The following is a 20,289-nucleotide window of genomic DNA, read 5'->3' as shown; positions in this document are numbered from 1 at the left end:
AAACAAGCACATTGATCCAACCAAAGACCCAATAATGATAGCAACACCAAACAATTACTGTATGCGTATAGAGCTAAGCTACCCACAGATTGTGGTAGGTCTGACTGTAATCTCTACAACACTGAGAGAACAACCACCTGCAGATTGTGGTAGGTCTGACTAATCTACAACATATCCCACTATCTTTACCACTATAGGCCTCCATATATAGGACAACTTAAATATAACACAAATGAAACACAGGGTAACTGTGTTGTCTGTTGCTGGAATTACATTTTCCCTGTAGCCTATACCAGAGCCATATAAAAATGGCTCTGGCCTATACTACATACATTGCTAGTGCACTTGATCACAGTGGAGCTACATGAACTCATTTCACTTGGATGTCTTTTCTAAAGCTTTGCCTTTTGCATGAATATGACTTGACATTTTGTAGCCAAGTCTAGAATCTGTCAGCCCATCTTTACCAAAGGAACCCTTCCCAGATATCATGTTGATTTGATCTAATTTTAATTTAATTTAATTTAGTCATCGTTATCATTATCGTCATCATGGCATGTGACAGACCTGCTCCATCCCTGTGAGTCCTTGTTAATCATGAAGTTACATAGTAGCCACTACACTCTCCTCCAGCTGCTCACTGTCCCTCTGCTCTGTAGGCTAATTACCTTCTCCAAGTTCAACTTGTTGCTGGCATGAGCTACTTGCAATACCCTATCAGGTGCTGTGAGGCTACTGCACTGGTGTTAGTTTTGCACAATTGGCACCACCGGCCTCAATTCAACGTAAAGGCAACTTGCTTTATCACATTTGTTGTACTCTCAGAACTTTGGCACTGAGCCAAAATGGGAGGGGTGGGTGGGTCCTGACAAGAGCTGTCATTGGATCAGCTCAGCGTATGCCAGTCCGTCCCTGCTTCTGGAGGGGACTATATATATGCACATCTTTGAGAGAGCATGTGGGAAAGGTTTGCAGGTGAGTTTTGTGAATTCACAGAGTGCTTGCTGACTAGCAAAAGAACACACTCAGCTCATGGTTCAACAGACTGAAGACGCAACTGGTATGGAAATGGAAATGAAGCATGTCTTGTGTTTGATATTGTGCCTTAATAGGTCATTAGTCATTAGCTAATTTTTATTGGCAACAATTGGTCATTGCCTGGTCATGTCATGTCTGCCATTTTACCTGATAACATGCATACCTTTGATTCTTGAGATCTGGGACAAAACCTGTAGATTTAAGTGGGTAAAAAATGCCTAGACACACTGCAAAAAGCTTATCTAATACAATCTAACCAAGTGTTATTAATCTTATATCAAGATAAAAAAAAATTGTTGGTATTGTTTTCAGTATAAAGAGACTTACCTAGCGTGTTCTCATGAAATCATTTGACTTAGTTTAAGAAAAGTTTGACTTATTTTAAGACATCTCATCCTGAAAACAAGCAAATTTGTCTGCCAGTGCGTTAAGCAAATTTGCCCTAAAAACAAGCAAATTTGTCTGCCAGTGCGTTGAGTAAATTTGTCTTGATAAGACTCCTTAAAATAAGTCAAGGTCTTTTTAAATTAAGTCAAAATGATCTTACGGGAGAGCACTAAGTAAGTCTTTTCATACTAAAAACAATACCAAATAGATTCTTTGATCTTAATAGAAGATTTTTAACACTTGGTTAGATTTCATTTTTTAAGGTGCAATGTTTTAACCAGGACCAGGACCAGGGTAGGTAAGAACTTCATTTTTGCTTGCTGCATGTTAATTATAATTGAATAGGCCACTATTCAACTAAACACTAAACTATTAGTGATACTAGATCCTAGATACTAGATTTCTAATAATTCTTTCAGTACTGTATCTATCTATCATTTCCTCTAATATTGCAAATGCTTAACCAATTACATCTAAAATCATTGTTACATGGAAACAGTGAAAGATTAAAATGACACTTTGGCATGTTGTATACAATTTCGAACAGTAAAACAGGTGTTGGGATGGACAGTGTGCAGAGAAGCAGTGCATCAGTGGACTTGCGATTATGGCTGAGATTACAACAATCTCCACTACTGAAAAAACATCCAGACTCATGGAAACCTGTTTTTTCTTTTTCTTGCTAAGAGGAAGCTGCGGACATGGAGACGAGCGGTAACGTCGTCACCACATCAGGCGCTCCAGGAACATCAGACCAACCTGAGACGGGACTAAGTGACACGGTGAGCACAGAATGAGGTGTAGAGAACGAGAGAAGAAGGAGGAAATAAGAGGGAGAGTGAAACATGATTAGAACTTCCAGCCATAGATATAGAAACCTAGATACAGCATTACCCATTAAGTTCTATTGGTGGAATACACCACCGCCATAGATATAGAAACCTAGATACATACAACATTACCCATTAAGTTCTATTGGTGGAATACACCACCGCCATAGATATAGAAACCTAGATACATACAACATTACCCATTAAGTTCTATTGGTGGAATACACCACCGCCATATTGGAAGGGGCAATACTTAACCGCAAATGAAAAGTGTGATTTTCGTCAATATGCGGTAGTCCAGTGTACCAGTGTGCCATCTACTGTAGGAACCTTCAGGCATATGTTATTTTTACAGGTGTTTTTACCACTACCCACTTAGGGTATATAACAACTTCTCTGTACTGCAGACAAAAACTAGATGTACCGCAGAGCGGTACAAAATATGACCGCCGCCCAGTCCAGCACATTTTTTCCACAAAAATAGATCACGCTGAAAGGCCTATATGATTCTAACTGTCTCACTAAATTGCATTATCCACACTCAATTCTCACTGGTATCTACTAGACAACAAGTACCAAAACATGATTAGTTCATAGATTTCACATGTGAAATTCATTTTATACAACCCCACCTCCATCTTGCCGTTCATAATTCTGAGAAATTCTTGAATTTGTATTCTGATAACATTTAATAAAAATAGCTATTTTTATTGGTCTCTTTCAATGATGACGAGCACAAACTAAAAGGATATAACAACTAAACTAGGGCTGTCAAAATAACTGATTAAAAAAATTAGTGCAGATTAATCGATTCCATATGACCTTTGACCCCGAGCCGTTCTAGTCTAGGCAAAAGTATTGCGAGGGAACGCAAAAGTATTGCGTGGGAACGCAAAAGTATTGCGAGGGAACGCAAAAGTATTGCGTGGGAACGCAAAAGTGCGGTCTAAAAATATTGCCCACCCTGTCCCCAGGGGGGCTCCGTATATCATAGATTATTATGGCCATTATTTGAACAGTGAAAATAATAATAAAAGCGTTTTTGAACTTTAATGTCAATAATGCTGATTATTCAATGATTCATTTGAATTTAAATATTTAAAATACTTTCACAGCAAAAATTATATATGCGATTAATTTAGATTAATTAATCACAGAATATGTAATTAATTCGATTATTTTTTTTAATCGATTGACAGCCCTAAACTAAACGTATTACAAACTAGATGTAGCAGTGCAAAATATGACCCCCCACTCAGTCCTGCGCATTGTTACAAATGCTTGGCTCAAAGCATGAGAACAGGGGAGGTCCACACGTAGGTAACAATAAATAGAGAATGTTAATTAAATTATTAGATAAATGTCAGTATAATGAGTAAAAAGCAAAATGTTGTGCAAATGTAAGTCTAAATGAGTCAAAGAAATATAAACAACGACGGAGGAGCGGAGAGGGAGCCCGCCTACCCGTATGTCCAGGGCAGGCCAATCAAGTCCAACTCCACACACCGGGGCAATCAAGTCCAACTCCACACACCGGGGCAATCAAGTCCAACTCCACACACCTGGGCAATCAAGTCCAACTCCACACACCTGGGCAATCAAGTCCAACTCCACACACCTGCGCATCTCCAGCCACCCAGCTGCAACACACAGACAGCGGGAGAAAAGGGGCGGGGCTAGTGCAGAGTGCAGACCCGACAGGGTCCTGACAACATGCTCTCCGCAAAAACAAATCACGCTTGTCAATTTGTCTTTTCACTGTCTATCTTACATTTACATTCCTTCATGCTTTTATCCAAAGCGACATACAGAGAATAACATTTAAGCTGCAGTACAGAGGAGAACTTAGCTAGGCATTACTACTGCATCTGTCAATGCAATTACTAGAGGATAGGAGTGTGTACATTTTTTACTGACTTATCCCTTAACAACACATACATACATAGTATATTTGACCTGGCCAGGATTAATTGATATTTTTCTTTATCATTTAGATATATTCATTCATCATTCTTCCAGCATTTAACGTCATTTTACATATGTGGCACTGGCTACAAGACTGGCTACAACATCTCAAAGCTGACTTAGACAGAATTCTGTCTGAATCAGAGGCCCCCCTTGGACCCACCGGTCTGGAGTTACCAGGGCAAACTGAAAAAACACATGAACAGAAGGTGAGGATGAAGAACAGAAACAGACAGAGTGGGGAGGGAGGAAGAGGAGCAGAATATGAGTCTCATTTGGCTGCCTGGACACTTGTTTAATCCAAAGTATATATATTGGACTTGATTATTAACTGACGTGTGTGTGCTGTGTTAAGCAGAGTGACCCTGCAGCAGGAGAGATCAGCTCCAAATCTCTCAGACATGATGAGGATGCCACTAGAGGAGGACCTGAACCATCAAATCCTCCATCATCCACCGGTAAGCTCTCTGGAAACAGACAAAGAGAATTACCCCTGTGTGAGGGCATCTACAAAAGGGGTTAGTACATAGCTTATACATGGATGCCCTCATACAGACATATGCACTCGTCTGGCTCTGCCAACAGTACACTGCGGGCAATCCAAATTGTTCTCATCTGTTGTTCCCCATTGGTGGAACGCACTTCCTACCAGAACAGGAGCATTCCTCTCTACCTTAAAAAAACTCCCAACTTTTCAGAGAGTGTCTTCCTCTCGTAGCACAACCTACAGCTAGCCTGGCTAATTCTAGCACTTACTACCTGACTACAACTGGCACTTGATTGTAATGGAAGTAGCTCTCACTGCTGCACTAACTTGTTCTTATCGTACTCTACATTGATTGTTCCCTTGTTGGGAGTCGCTTTGCCACCAGCCAAATGTGATAATGTAAAATAATAGATCCTAGGTAGTTCCACACCACTTTTCCATCAGAGATATATTTGTAAAAAGCATAGCTGGTATGATATAAAACATTATCAGAATATAGACAGGAATGTAGCTCAGTCAGTAACAGGTCACTCTATCACGCAGGAGACCGGGGTTTGATTCCTGCTTGCTGCAGCAATTTTGAAGGTGCATAATCAAGTTAGATAGATGGATACAGTAGATATATAGAGATAGAAGGTCAGGCTTGTGGAGCTATAGGCTACGTGGTCCTCGCTTTAGATTGGGGGGCTGCAACATTTACTACAAATAGGTAAGAAAGGTCTTATAAGCGTATTAGTTATCCACCTCTTTGTCTTATACACCATTAACAAGCATTAACAAGCTGCTTGTTAACACTTACAACTGTTAACAAATGTGCTTGTAAGTAACTTAAGGCTGCTTATTGGCCCCAGCCGTGGCGCAACTGGCTGGGGCACCTGCACCGTACGCCGGCGACCCGGGTTCGATTCCCGCCCCGTGGTCCTTTCCGGATCCCACCCCGACTCTCTCCCCCACTCGCTTCCTGTCATTCTCCACTATCCTATCTGATTAAAGGCATAAAAGGCCAAAATATATACTTAAAAAAAAGGCTGCTTATTAACAAGCTACATGTAAACAGTTAGTTAATGTTATTAAAGGATAACAACAGTTAACTAACTGTTAGTAATGAATTGTTAACTGCTTTATGCACTGTTAATACCTAACAAGGACATGTTATTCTAAAGCGCTACCTTAATAGAAGGGCAAGTCCACATATCTGTGACATGGAGGTGCGCAAATACTTTTTAATAGCTAAGTTTCAACTTCGAAAAGCTTGTTCACCCGATGCCAGTCACTGATTGCAACTTCAAAGTTCGGTAAGGTTTGTTCAATCTTTTAAAGTTTTAAGTGGAGAAGCCTATCTGTCCCCTTTGGAATTATATCTCGAAGTAGGCTACCCTCAGGAATAGGTTAGTGCTTTATGTCCTGGGATTACACATGCTCAAAAAGGGGAAAAACCTCGGGCTAGATTTTTTGACACTTTTCAGCGGTTATGAGGAGCAATATGAGAGAGAACTTTGGGGATCACCAATCGTGGTTTTGGGCGTCAAAGTGGGAAATTATTTAACCCTTTATGTACCGCACGAGGCGCTTTTTTTCTGTTTCAACCTGAATATTGGTGGGTACATTTCAGTCGTCATTTGACATTGGTGCGGACATGTCCTTAAGTCCCCACGCAAATCTACGCCCATGCACGCTAACGTTATGATTAGATGGCACTAATAAAAACTGTGGTGGTGAAAGCTAAAGTTCCAAATTGTATCAATATGAACTATGCCTATACTCCGACTCTGACAGTGTTCAATTCATCCATTTGTTTCAAATTTGTACATTAAAATATTTTATGACAAGGATAGGCCGATGGTAAGCCTACACTTGTTTTTATGCTAGCAACAAAACAAAAGGGTTCACAAATGTTATTCTTTTTTCTAAATGCTTACCACCATGGCAACAAAAACAAATAAGTAGGTTATGATTTGAAATGTAAATATAAACCAGGTCTCTAGGCCAAGGAATTTGGTCTCTGCATTTATCCCATCCGTGAATTAATGAACACACAGCGCACACAGTGAGGTGAATCATACACTAACCCGGAGCAGTGAGCTGCCTTGCTACAACAGCGCTCGGGGAGCAGGGGTTAGGTGCCTTGCTCAAGGGCACTTCAGCCATGAATGTGGGCATGGGAGAGCAGTGCTCAACCACTTCCCCCGCCCACATTTTTCTTACTGGTCGGGGATCGAACTGGCAACCCTTCGGTTACAAGCCTGAAGCCCTAACCAGTAGGCCACGGCTGCCCCCAGTAGGCCACGGCTGCCCCACGGGTGCTCTCATATACAAGGGCCATTTATGCTTGCACCAACCTGCCCATCCTGTGCACATGGCAGGGACACAGAACACACAGCGTATGACATGAGTCTGATGCAATCTCTCTTCCTGTTGTGTTTCAGGTCTAAGAGAACGCCCAGATGATCTCCGGATAGCGCTGCTGGGGAAGACTGGAGTTAGGAAGAGCGCTACAGGAAACACCATATTAGGAAGAAAAGTGTTCAAGGCAGAATCATCTGCTGAATCAGTTACTAGCACATGTGAGAGACATGCAGATGAAGTCAGTGGGAGGCAGATTACGGTGATTAACACTCCAGGGTTGTTTGATACTGAGCTTAGTAATGAGGAGATCCAGAGAGAACTCACTAACTGCATCTCACTGGTACTACCTGGCCCACATGTGTTCCTCTTGCTGATACAGGTGGGATGGTTTACTCCAGAGGAGAGACGAGCAGTAGACATCATTCAAAGCACTTTTGGTGAAAATGCAATAAAGTACACAATAGTGCTCTTCACTACAGGAGATGATCTGGAGAACAAGCCCATTGAACAGTTCCTGGGAAAGCCTGGATCTGCTCTCATGAACCTCATTGAACAGTGTGGTAAGAGATACCATGTGCTCAACAACAACGAGACCGGAGACCGCACTCAGGTTTCTGCTCTCCTGGATAAAATCGACTACATGGTGGCAGCAAATGGAGGAGGTTACTACACTAGTAGGATGTTCCAGCAGGTGGAGAAGATTCTTCAAGAAGAAAGAGAGAGGAGGATGAAGGAGAGAGAGGAGGAGTTGATTAGAGAAAAGGAGGACATGAGAAAAAAAAATGAAGATTTTCAGGCCAAATCCAAAGCAGAGATGGAGAGAATGAAGCAGAATGCAGACAAAGAGAGGAGGAGAAGAGAAGACAAGTTCAGTGAAAGAGAGAAACGATTCAGAACAGAAATTAAGGAACAAGAACAGCAGAAGGAAAAGATGCAGACAGAGATGAAAAGAGAACGAGAAGAATGGGAGAGACAAAAACAAGAGAGAAAGAAAAGAGATGAAGAGGAAGAGAAGAGGAGGGAGGAAGAAAAATGCAGTTGGAATGAACGTTACGAACGACTTACAATAGAACTGGAGGGAGTACAGCAGGAGAAAGAGAAAATGGAGAGAGAGATAAATGACCTGGAAGTCAAACATAAAGCAGAGATGGAGAGAATTGAACAGGAAACACAACATCAAGAGACAGAGATGAGGAAGAGAGAGAAGGAATTTAACACGAGAGAACTACAACTGAAAACAGAACTTAAAGAGAAAGAGGAGCAGGAGAGAAAGATGAGTGAAGAGATGAGAAAAGAACGAGAGGATTGGGAGAGACAGAATCAAGAGAGAAAAAAGGAAAGAGAAGAAGAGGAAGAAAAGCAGGAGAAAGAAAAGCAAATATGGAATGATAACTATGAGAGACTAAAACAGGAAATGGATGGAATTAAACAGCAGAAAGCAGAAATAACAATAGAGAATAAAGACCTGCTAGGAGAGATTGAGAGAATGAAGAAAGCAGTGGAGCAAGAACGCCTGAATGCAGACAAAGAGAGGAGGAGAAGAGAAGAAGAGTTCAGTGAAAGAGAGAAACGATTCAGAACAGAAATGAAGGAAACAGAACAGCAGAAGGAAAAGATGCAGACAGAAATGAAAAGAGAACGAGAGGAATGGGAGAGACAGAAGCAAGAGAGAAAAAATGAAAGAGAAAAACAGGAAGAAAAGTGGGAGAAAGAAAAGCAAATATGGAATGAAAACTATGAAAGGCTTAAAAAAGAAATGGATGGAATTAAACAAGAGAAAGAGAAAATGGAGGGAAAGAAAAAAGAAGTGGAAGTCAAGTTGGAGGGAATTGAACAAGAAAGACAAAATCAAGAGAGGGAGAAGAAGAAGAAAGAAGAAGCAGAGGAACGACTCAGAACAGAAATGAAAGAAAAGGAGGGGAGGGAGAGAAGAATGACCGAGGAGATGGAAAGAGACATGTTGGTCAGACTTGACCTGAGAAGAGAAATCACATCAGCAGATGCCCTTACAATATCACTACACTCAGTGCATCACCAGGAGGCATGTACAGACAAAGACATCATTTACAGGTTCCTGCAAAGGCTGTTAACAGCAAATTACAATGCAAGATACACATCAGTGAGAGAGGAAACCATTGTGAGAGGTCAGAGGAGTAGTGGTATAGGACCGGCCCAGATCCATCCAATGGATGTCCAGATGGCAGTGTTCCATCGTGCAGATCATTTCCTGAAGCAGCTCATGGTGACTAAACTCTCCCAGTGTCAGTATGCTCTGCCTCTGCTTGTGCCCAATCCCTTGACCCAGGAGATCGAATTTCCACTCTGGACATTTCAGCAAATCAAGAAGAGCTGGAAGACAAATGATAGCAAGGGTGAAGTCATCAGCAAAAGCCAGTCAGTCTGTAAAGCAGAAACTCCAATGGTGGCTGTCATCAGGTTGGGCGATGTGTCTTCATCCAAGTCTCAGCTGATAAACAGCCTGATCAATAAGAAGCACAACACATTCTTCCACAGGAAGTGTCCAGGCAGCAGCAGAACCAGACTACTGATGGATGGAGTGGTGGAGATCGCCTGGTACTGCCCCTCTGGGAGAAGAGCTGATAAATTCACTGACTGTGTTGCTTTCTGCAATCTCCATGGTGATGCAGGTGCCAATCATGTTCAGAGGAGCATAGTGACCAAAATGTCCACTATAAATGTTGTTCTTTTACCTAATCTGGTTAAAGATGACAGTAAAATGGCCATATTGAAGGAGCTTTTTCAGTCCCCAAAACCTCTCATCTGCATTCACACAGAGGATGAAGATCCCATTACTGAGACAGGGAATGGGAAATATAACCTAGGACTGAGGAGCAGAAATCAGGCTGATGTATCAGCAGAATTAATTCAAGTGATCAGACAGAATCTGTCAAAACAGTCTTGCTGCTTTAAAGTTGCTGATGTGTCAAGGTGCCAAGGAATCAAAGTGGACACTGAGAGTGGGGAATGCAGAAAAGGTCTGGATGCTGCTCTTGAGATAATGAAGCTGCTGGAGGGGAAAGACCCATCAACAGTGAAGGAAACATTTCTGCCCTGTCAGGGTAAACTGTGGCATAACTGGAGTCAGAAGAACAAAGACTTACATCGTCTGAGAGGAGAAAATCTAGAGTTTGATCAAAGCAACAAACGGGAGGAAATGCAAAGAATCAGACAGAAGCAGAAGGCCAGAGGACTTAGTGAGCTTATGAAGCTGTTTGTTGGAAAGCTTAGTTCAATGCCAGTCACTGAGAAACAATACTTCCTCAGGTGGGTTGGGAGTAAGTTGGATGACTTCACTTCAGAAACACTCCATGCCCTCTATCAGGAGTATGACAAAACATGGCGTACGATCTTAACTTTGAAAAGGACATATGATAAATCACAGCAACTGGAGATTGAACAACAGAAACTGGGAGAAGTATCAGACAGACTCAATGCAGCACCTTTTGGGCTTGAGCATATCTTCAGAGAAATGGGCCAGGTTTATGAATCTTATTGTGAAGCAGACAAAGCAGGAAAAGAGGACAAACGTGTATCTGACCTTCCAAAAATGGCCGCAGAGTTGATTATCTCTGGGCACCCGATGGAGCTAGTGGATGGAGATGCTGCTCATGTTCCTCTGATCTGGGGTACTGCTGTTCTAGATCAACTCATCAAGATACTGGGAGACCAGAGAGTCTTTGTACTCTCCGTGTTGGGGCTCCAGAGCTCTGGGAAATCCACCATGCTGAACGCCATGTTTGGACTCCAGTTTGCAGTCAGTGCTAGCAGGTGCACCAGAGGAGCTTTCATGCAGCTGGTCAGAGTGTCAGAGGAGATGAAGGCAGAGCTCAATTTTGACTACATTCTGGTTGTGGACACTGAGGGACTGAGAGCTCTAGAACTGGCTTGGAAGGACACAGTGCACCATGACAATGAGCTTGCTACATTTGTAGTGGGTCTTGGAAATATAACCTTGATCAACATCTTTGGAGAGAACTCCTCTGAGATGCAGGACATCCTTCAGATAGTTGTTCAGGCCTTCATGAGGATGAAGCAGGTCAGGCTGAATCCCAGCTGCATGTTTGTGCACCAGAATGTCACACCTGGAGAGAAAAACATGGATGGAAGGAGACGTTTGCAGGAGAAACTGGATGAGATGACAAAGCTGGCTGCCAAAGAGGAAGTGTGTGATGCAGAGTGTTTCAAGGATGTCATTGCCTTTGACATACAGAACGATGTGAAATACTTTGCACAGCTGTGGGAGGGCAGCCCACCCATGGCCCCACCAAACCCATCCTACAGTGAGAATATTCAAGAGCTGAAGAAAACGATTCTTTCACATGCCTCTAAATTCAGTGCCTTCACACTGTCAGAATTACAAACTCGTATTGAAGACCTGTGGAAGGCTCTGTTAAATGAGGACTTTGTGTTCAGCTTCAAAAACACTCTGGAGATTACAACATACAGGTCACTAGAGGAGGAGTACAGGAAATGGACCTGGACTCTTAGAAGTGAAATGCTGAAAATTGAGGACCAGCTGCACACAACAATTAACAACTACAGACTGGATGCGGTGAACAAAGGTCTTCTTGTAGGAAACATGAGAGAGACCTTTCAAAATGTGCAAAAAGAAATGAGTCAGTACTTTGACAATGACAAATTAAAAGACATCTTGATTCAGTGGAAGGTCCATTTTGAATTAAAAATGAAGGATTTACATGAAGACCTTGTGGAAAAGGCAACAACAGAATTGAACAATGTAATTTCACAAAGGGATGCTCGCAAGAAGCTGGATGAGAAGGATGATCATGAAAAGAACCTTTTGGAAAAAAGCAAAGAATTAGCCTTGAAGCTAAAACAGTGGGGTGTCAATGAGGGCGAGCAGAAGAAAGCATTTGACTTCATGTGGAAAGAGTGGGTCTCCGAACTGAAAAACAATATCACTCCCAACAGAGACATATGCATAAGACAAAATATGTTCCACATCCACTATGAAATGTTTGAATCTAGCTTGTTGGAAGACCGTAAGAATGGTCTAGATTACAAATCAATAAATAAGATTGCTGATTACACCCATTATGTGACAGTGACCAGAAATTTGGGAGGTAAAATTCGAGATTCAGTCTTAGGTGACAAACATTTAACACCTGAAGATAACAATTCAATAAGGGAACTCATCAATGATATCAGCAACCAGGCTGATAGGTTGGTGAAGTCAAAACCAGTTAAAGTGACAGGTTACAATCCAAGCTACATTCAGGAAATAGTGCATCTAGTCAAGGAACTTGTGAAGGCATACAGACCAAAGGTCACTAAATCTAATTTCAAGAAAACATTTGTGATTGATCTGTCACTTTATGTGTGTGAGAGTGCAGTTGAGAAGTTTGTTGAGCTCCACAAAGCATTCAGGGAAGCAAATGATCCTCACATATACCTAGAGAAAAAGAAGCCAGAGTACTACAAAGTCTTCCAGATATACTGTAGAGGAGCAACTTCTTCTTTAGAGAGTCTGGATAAATACTTTTGAAGGAACAAATGTAGAATGGATTCATTAACCCCTTTATAGCAAAACATAAGTATTCAACTGTAGTTCAAGACAGACACACTTTGTGAGTTTCGTGGCCAGAATGTTTTTTTTTTCTCACTGGTTTGGATTATTTTATGAGATTTGGTCAGAAAAATGAGATTAAATATTGATTTGGCATCGCTGAGATTATGATCATATAATGTTATTGTTTGATATTTTTTTAATATTGATTTGCCATCAGTGGAATTATGATCTTGTGTTACTGTTTTTATGTGTTGTAGCCTAAATATGGTGATCATTGTATATTTTGATGATCATTTTTTTAGATGATCATTGTATAAGACTGCCATTATGCCATAAAGATACCTGTGATATATGTGATTACTCGACCATTCTTTATATATTAACATCTAATAGTTTCTCAATAATTCATGCTGTTATGTGTTTTTGGATGGTTATTGAAGCATTTTATGTCATGTAGAGTTCTTCATAATAAAACAAATTGTAGTGAGTAGACATACTGACAACTGTCATTGCTTGTGTTTGTGTGTGTGTGTGTGTGCGTGCCAGCGTGCTTTTGTGTGTGTGAGAGAGAGAAGGAACATAGAACTGAATGAGCAGTGATGAGTAGCTTCGTTGACAATAGACCACATATCTCAATTGAGGGTCTAGGAAGGCTCAATTGACTTACGACTGCCAGGGGCGTAACCAGCAGGGAAATTAAACTTAAATTAGTCCATTAAACTTTTACCAAATCGATTCATGCAATGCAATAATCAAATCCCTCAAAAGCATTCCATGGTTTTTGTTTTCTTGTTATGTTCTTGTAATGTAATATTATGAGTGATATTACTTTGAATTGAACTTTATTTCTGAGATTTTATTGATTATGCTGTTGTATTGTGTTTTTTACAGCAATATTTTATACAGTGCTATAGCCAGTAGGCTGGTAACATCACACACACACACACACACGTTTGAGCACTTCAAGCAGTTCAGACTGTATATTGTTAAATAATCCTGTAAGACTTGAGGTTAATGCTGAGCTCCAGGAGCAGGAGATGGAGAGGGCTGTTTGGAAGCCGTTGCAGGAGTGTTCCATGGAGAGAACCTTTAAGATTGATTTACTTTGCTTAGCAGGTGGCAACACCATGCAGCGGTCATATCTAGTTTTCAGAATAATTATTTGATTAATATATGGAAAGACTTTTTCACATTCGATGTGATGACATATTTTGTAAACAACAGAAAATGTCCCCACAGGGTCTTTATAAAACCATCTGTAGAAATGTGCTGGTGAGCCTCCATCTTGTGCTGGTGTCTAAATCTGCCAGTAGATGGCGCCCTTTGTCTGGATGGTTTTAAGATGCTGGGTGCCATAAAAACTCTCACACACACAGGTACACACTCTCTCTAACATCAAGTACACACTAGTTCATCACACACTCACTAACATCACACACTAGTTCATCACACAGTCACTAACATCATGTACACACTAGTTCATCAGTCACTAACATCACACACTAGTTCAGCACAGTCACTAACATCACACACACACTAGTTCATCACACAGTCACTAACATCATGTACTCACTAGTTCATCACACACTCACTAACATCACACACTAGTTCATCACACTCTCTCTAACATCATGTACACACTAGTTCATCACACAGTCACTAACATCACACACACTAGTTCATCACACAGTCACTAACATCATGTACTCACTAGGGCTAGTGGGACAACAAAAACGGGCAGGACAAAAAACGTAATAAAATGGTGTATTTATTAATACCAAAGCTTAATAAAATGGTGTATTTATTAATTTAAAAAAAACCAGTATGGAGAAAAAGACTCTCTGTGCCACAATGAAAAACACGGTCTACAAAGTAGGCCTCTGCGGCCAGGCGCTCACTCCTGGTCTCCTTTACCCCAGAGAGTGGAAAAATGACGGCAAGTTGCACAGGCAAGGCCCGATGGCGTTGTGTGGCAGCGACGGTGGCAACGAACGATCCCCAAAGCGAGCAAGAGCCACCCCTCTGAATGACGTCAGCCACTTTTAAAGGGACTGGCTACCCTGACGTCCAATGGGTTCACACCACCACTCAGCTGCACCAATCTGCCTGCAAGACACACAACAGAAGCCAACAACACAAAGAATATGCAGACCCACAGGGTCGTAACAGTGTGCGTGTGTGTGTGTGTGTGTGTTGGGCTCTACCCAGGCCAGAGTCGGCGCCAGAGCAGATCTACTGGAGGGGCATTGGGTCATTGGTGGGGGGGCACTGCCGTTTGAGAAATATTTTATGTTTTTCTTAATTAGGCCTATTATTTCTTTAGCGAATTTCGTTTTTTTATTGTTAATTTCCATATCATGTTAATTACACATACTGTCGATAATAAAAAAGTAGAAAGGGGTGGGGTAGCATAAAGTTTCTCTCTACTCCAGCGAGGACGGAGGATCACTCAGATGACACACAAGGGCTGTCGTAGAGGCTAAACGCAAATAAATGCAGTTACTCACCTCTGACATGTCAGAAATAGTTTATCCACCTCTAAACAGTTTGAGAACTTTACAATGTCAAAATGTAACAACGCCATGGTACAGTACATGCAAGGATGCTACTTTTGAGTCCGCTCTCCACCACGTAGCAGATCTGACTTTACTCCACTTAAACGCACCTTGCGCGCGCAGGAGGGAGGTTTGTCATTGTAAATAGAGTGGCAGATTCCAGCTGGCTTGTCATTGTGTAGCCTATCTATTTTTTTAATATAAGTCCCATTTACATTGAAACACATGACATGCAGAGCTGATAAAACACATTCCATTCAGATAGCTACCAGGCTCATAATTAACTTTTAATTACAAACATAAATGTGAAACAAATAAATGCTATTAAATTTCCAAAGCAATGCATGTTGCTAATAGTGTGATAGTGTGCATATTGTTAATATTGTGCTATGAATGTGGCTCAAACAAACAAGGAAGAGCTAGCGAAAGGGCATGATTAGAAAGACTCTCTTAAAGTGACTGCACCAAACAGCATTTATTTCAAATGAATTGATTAAAAACAACATTTCAAATGAATTTTTTTGCGTCGTGCGGGCTTGGTGGCACCACAAAGCAAGTCCCTAGGACACCAAAATGGCCAGCAGCGGCACTGGTCAGAAGAGTTGCAGGCGACGAGTGTTGCTGCTGAACCTTCTAAGTACTTTGTCCTTGTGTTCGCTTGTGCATTTGTGTGTCAAGTCTTTCTCGAATGCAAGCTGCACTTACCATGCCTTTCTCTCGTGTAGCATTGAGCATCCGAAAAAACATTTCTGAGAGTGGAGAATGAATTCTTACACGTTGCCGTGGATGTGCCAAATGTTACTGCATGTTTGAAAGCAGTCAGCACACTGGTCAATCAGATGGTTGTGGTACGTTGAGATGATGTGCTCCGGTGCGTTTCCCAAAACCACCTGTTAGCAACTTTGGTTGGCAATGGGAAATTGCATGGCAACCAACAAAGTTGCTAACTTAGTTAGCAACTATTGTTTTGGGAAATGCACACCTGTCCAGTCTCCCTCCATTGCTTGCTTTTGTGACACTAAAAACTCTTTAGCAACTTCAAACTCAGCGTCAACTATGTTCGATTGTGACAGGTCGAGAATATGCTTCACAGCTTTCACATCAAGGAAGTTATCACCTTCTGGATTTAGTGCTGCAAGTGCACTTGCCAGTTGTGAGTTGCGCTCGCTGAATCTACGCTCCAGTTTCCCAACCACTGAATCAATTGTGTTGTAATACAATCTCCGAATTTCAATTTCGAAGTCATCAGCACATCTGTGTCCTCCTGTAGACCCCATAACGATGTAACCATCCTTCCGTGTACTCTCTATGCGTCTCCGCTTGGGCCCGGGTGTCAGTAACTCGCTGGTGGCCATGGCAGTATCCAGCACCTGCTTAAACTCTTCATCACAACAGAGTTTTTTAACACATGCTCTTGTACTCGCCACAATACTTAAAACCGTCAACAAGTCAGTGTCCTCTCTCTAGAGGAGCTTATTTGGTGGGTCCAATAGAGAAAGAATCCTGTGGGTAAAGTTGGCAAGGAAGATGAAACTTGGCTCTGATACCTCGCGCAGTAGGCCTGTAGCTTCCATTCTCGTCTCTGCGCCATAGTTCAGCACAGAGTCAGCATCGGTCAGAATCAATTTTATGTCATTAAATGACTTAAGAATGACTGAGACAGTGGCAAGATTCCCTGTCCATCTCTGCTCCAGAAGACGTTTAAGATGAACACCTTTATAATGCATAGCGACTGTTGGCTTCCTACAGAATTTGTAGAGGGAATTGCACCCATTAAAAAATCTCCAAAAGTGCGGTCTGACATGCCCTGAACCACAACCAAATGCAACTGATGGTTGAGGCAGTGCACATATGGTATCTCACGTCCAAGTCTCTCCTGTAGAATTTTCTGAACACCACCACGTTTCCCCGACATAAGCGAAGCTCCATCATATACCTGACTTAGAATTTTTGAGGTATCCAGGCCAACATTGTTAAGCTCAGTCAGAACTGTGTCAGTTAATGTCACTGCGTCACCTTTCTGAGCCGTAGCAATGCACAGTAGACGCTCAGTAACTTCGCATGAATCATCCACAAACCGAAGCACAATCGATATATTTTCACACCCTGTGGGGTCACGCGTTCCATCAACTTTCAAGATGTAATAGGAGTCACCAACCTCCTCCACTATACCCTCTGTCACTACACTACTGAGTGCTCTTATAAGTTCATTTCGCATATCATGACAGGTGTAATGGCATTGCGAGGGATTGTCTTCACGACATTAGCCAATTCGGAATCCTTTTGGATGGTGTAATAAAAGACTTGCATTGACAAGGGTTGATACCTCATTCCCTGTATTGCGACGCATCTTCCTCTCCTTCCACATTGCATAACAAGACATGTGGTCCTTCGAAGTTTCATGTTTATGAAATCCACGGTCTTTGGTCATGTCGTGTTTCCAGTTACGATCGCCCACATTTGCGAAGGCATCCAATGTTCCAGATTTTCTAGAGAAGCTGAATGTCCGACAGCAAAAACAAAATGCTGCGTCTGCTTTCACAACCACTCTGTTGTGAAATCATTTATCAACAAATGATCGCCCCTTGCCATTGTAAACAGTTACAGGATACTGTTTTAACACAGTTTGAACAGACTTCTCAGTCCCCAGATCATCAACCGCTGTTGGAGGACTTGTTGTGCTATGGCTTCGCTGGTCTGTTGGTCTGCTATGTCCGTTGGCAGTTGTCCGAAGCTAGCATTAGTCGAAGGGCCAGGTCGGCTCTCGGAGACCGTGGCTGCACTGGTGGTGGGAGGATTGTCCGAGTCTGCTGCTGTAAGAGGCTGACGAAGAGGTCCAGGCCTAAGCCATTTTCATAAATCCATTTTGTTTTGTCAAGTCAAGTCAAGTCAGTTTTATTTTTAAAGTGCATTTAACATGCACATAGTGCAACCCAAAGCGCTCCACAAACAAGACACTTGACATCAAGACAAAAGATGCCGGGTGGAGCGGCGTAGTCGCCAGCGTGCCCATGACATCAAGACATGACAAATACATTTAAAAAATAACAAATAAAAAAAATGCCGGACGGAGCGGCGTAGTCGCCAGCGTACCCGTGACACCAAGACATACAAGACAGACAACAAAACAAATAAACAAATAAAAGTTAAAAAAAAGGAAAATATATTTAAAAAGGGGAAAAAGTGATGTTCAAATTAGTCCAATTTCCAAACCAGCTGAAAATGTCCAAGGGCAATGATGATCCGTGAAAACTGCGCACAGAGCTGTGTCTTCACAACCGATGCAATGGCAAAAAAGTTCTTTAGCAACTGACCAAGCCGGTGAATTCACTGGCAGTCTGGAGATAACGTTAACGTTAGGCTTTGTAGACTGTAGTCTGGAGATCACTGGAAGCACAGTCTAAAGTAGTGGGCGATCATGTAGATCCGCAATTCGATGGACTTTTAACAGCGACCGTTTGTTGCTCCGTGAGATTGCAGCTCTTCACCGTTAACGTTAGTCTGCAGTTGGCATGGCAGCTCGCAGGTCAGCAACAGCTCGGCGGCCACGGCAGATCTTTCGCAGAGTAGCCTAGGTCCAGCTGCCCCGAGAGATCCCCTCGACCAGACAGTGAAGTGCAGCACCGCTCACGAATGGGTGTAAGGATGTCCGATGCCCAGCTAGGGCAAAAGCTAGCCATAGCAAGCTCCAAATGGACAAACGTCAACGACATCAGCTGACTTAGAAGCAGTAAAAAGGACTAAGAATAACACGAAAACTATCAAAAATAACGTAAATAAATAGGGAAAACATTTAACTAGACAAACCAATACGAAAAATAAACATGACATTACATAAAATTACGAACATTACATAAAAACAAACAAAAACATGATGCCAGACGGAGCGGCGTGTCTCGCCAGCGTCCCCGTAACCTAGCAACTGATTGTCGATAATATTATAGGCTAACTGCCTATGAGGACAGACAAACTGTTCTATTCTTATTTTCGATTCAACCAACAACTTGAAATGCAATGGATTCTGCGCGCTGCAGTTCAACATTATGTTTAGATACAAATTCAAATGTAACAAGTTTAGCTACTCAGCGACCAATGAGGATTGACCAAGCCTAGTAACCCGCTATGCACAACTAAAATGATGCGTTCTCCCCTTAATCTAATTTGATTTAATTTAAGTTGCAGTTTGCACACTTAATATTAAAATAATGACTAAAAGGGATTTTTTTTTGCCACGCCATGGCCTGTGGTAGGAGGGGCATCAATGACCGCTAGGGGGGGCACGGCCTACGAAGGCCCCACCATAGCGCCGGCACTGACCCAGGCCCTGGAGTGTGTGTGTGTGTGTGTGTGTGTGTGTTGGGCTCTGCCCAGGCCCTGGAGATGCTTCTTCAGAACATTCCAATGTGTCACCCAGAAAGGATCAGTGTGTTGAGCCCTCACAGAGCCAGGAAAAATAAAGACACACCCTTTACACACACACACACACACACACAAATAATCGTTTAATTGTTTGTGAGGGACCTCTCCAGCAGTGTCTCATGCCTCCTCTCCTTTCTCCTCTCTCTCCTTTCTCCTCTCTTTAGTCAGTTTCCTTGTGTAATTTCGTTCAATTTTTTGGGGGATTATGAAAACTATATATTTTTGGAAACCTTAGAGTATGAAGAATCAAAAAATCTTTGGTTGACAATTTTCAAAGGTCAATATGGCGGCCATCTTGGATTTTCAAAATGGCCGCCTTCAAATACTAATTTCTCAATCTCACATCTCCAGGATTACCTAGAATTTAATTTCTAGCAGTCAAATTGTCATGTTGTATGGCAAGACATCATGTCAAATATATTTAGATGATCATTGACCCATATTAGGGTTTTTGTTTGATATTTTACTGCCAAATAGCTGCCTTAATGTTATATTTTTGTTGTTGTTGTTTTTTTTTTTACCAACCACCCCCCCCCCCCTCATTGGAGGACATCTTTATTTTATTATATTTTGTGTTTTGTGTTAGTGTTTTCTTTTTATTTATTTTATATATTTTTTTCCTATTGTACCCCCCCCCCCCCCCTCTTTTATTGTTTTTCCTAAAAAATATATAGCTGACATAACTTAAAAACAAGAGAAAAACGAAATCTC

At 41.8% G+C, this 20,289-nt stretch overlaps 1 protein-coding gene across 3 annotated transcripts; it reads left to right on the top strand.

The window, feature by feature from the left end:
* The first annotated feature begins 969 nt into the window (after nucleotides 1-969).
* Nucleotides 970-13,096, top strand: LOC143103100 (interferon-induced very large GTPase 1-like). Of its 3 annotated transcripts, XM_076266896.1 has the most exons (6): nucleotides 976-1,060; nucleotides 1,674-1,723; nucleotides 2,113-2,207; nucleotides 4,250-4,429; nucleotides 4,576-4,678; nucleotides 7,134-13,096. In XM_076266896.1, the coding sequence occupies exons 3-6, from the start codon at nucleotides 2,127-2,129 to the stop codon at nucleotides 12,578-12,580; spliced, it is 5,811 nt and encodes a 1,936-aa protein (XP_076123011.1). In that variant the 5' UTR covers nucleotides 976-1,060; nucleotides 1,674-1,723; nucleotides 2,113-2,126; the 3' UTR covers nucleotides 12,581-13,096. The 3 variants fall into 3 exon arrangements, with proteins under 3 accessions (XP_076123010.1, XP_076123009.1, XP_076123011.1); XM_076266895.1 differs by lacking the exon at nucleotides 1,674-1,723 and having other exon boundaries at nucleotides 970-1,060; nucleotides 4,579-4,678; XM_076266894.1 differs by lacking the exon at nucleotides 1,674-1,723 and having other exon boundaries at nucleotides 970-1,060.
* The last annotated feature ends 7,193 nt before the right edge of the window (nucleotides 13,097-20,289 follow it).

The sequence above is a fragment of the Alosa pseudoharengus genome, unplaced genomic scaffold, assembly GCF_046254945.1.
Source record: "Alosa pseudoharengus isolate Yale_2024_CS ecotype anadromous, Long Island Sound unplaced genomic scaffold, YU_APseudo_1.1 YU_APseudo_1.1_scf_4, whole genome shotgun sequence".
Taxonomy (NCBI): domain Eukaryota; kingdom Metazoa; phylum Chordata; class Actinopteri; order Clupeiformes; family Clupeidae; genus Alosa; species Alosa pseudoharengus.
This window is presented reverse-complemented; position numbering and strand designations above follow the sequence as displayed.

Excerpts from the sequence above, each read along its gene's own strand:
- LOC143103100 (XM_076266894.1), top strand. The coding sequence starts at position 1,033 with ATGGTTCAACAGACTGAAGACGCAACTG. Across the intron at positions 2,208-4,249 it reads AGACGGGACTAAGTGACACG|ATATATTCATTCATCATTCT; the intron begins GTGAGCACAGAA and ends TTTATCATTTAG. Across the intron at positions 4,679-7,133 it reads AAATCCTCCATCATCCACCG|GTCTAAGAGAACGCCCAGAT; the intron begins GTAAGCTCTCTG and ends GTTGTGTTTCAG.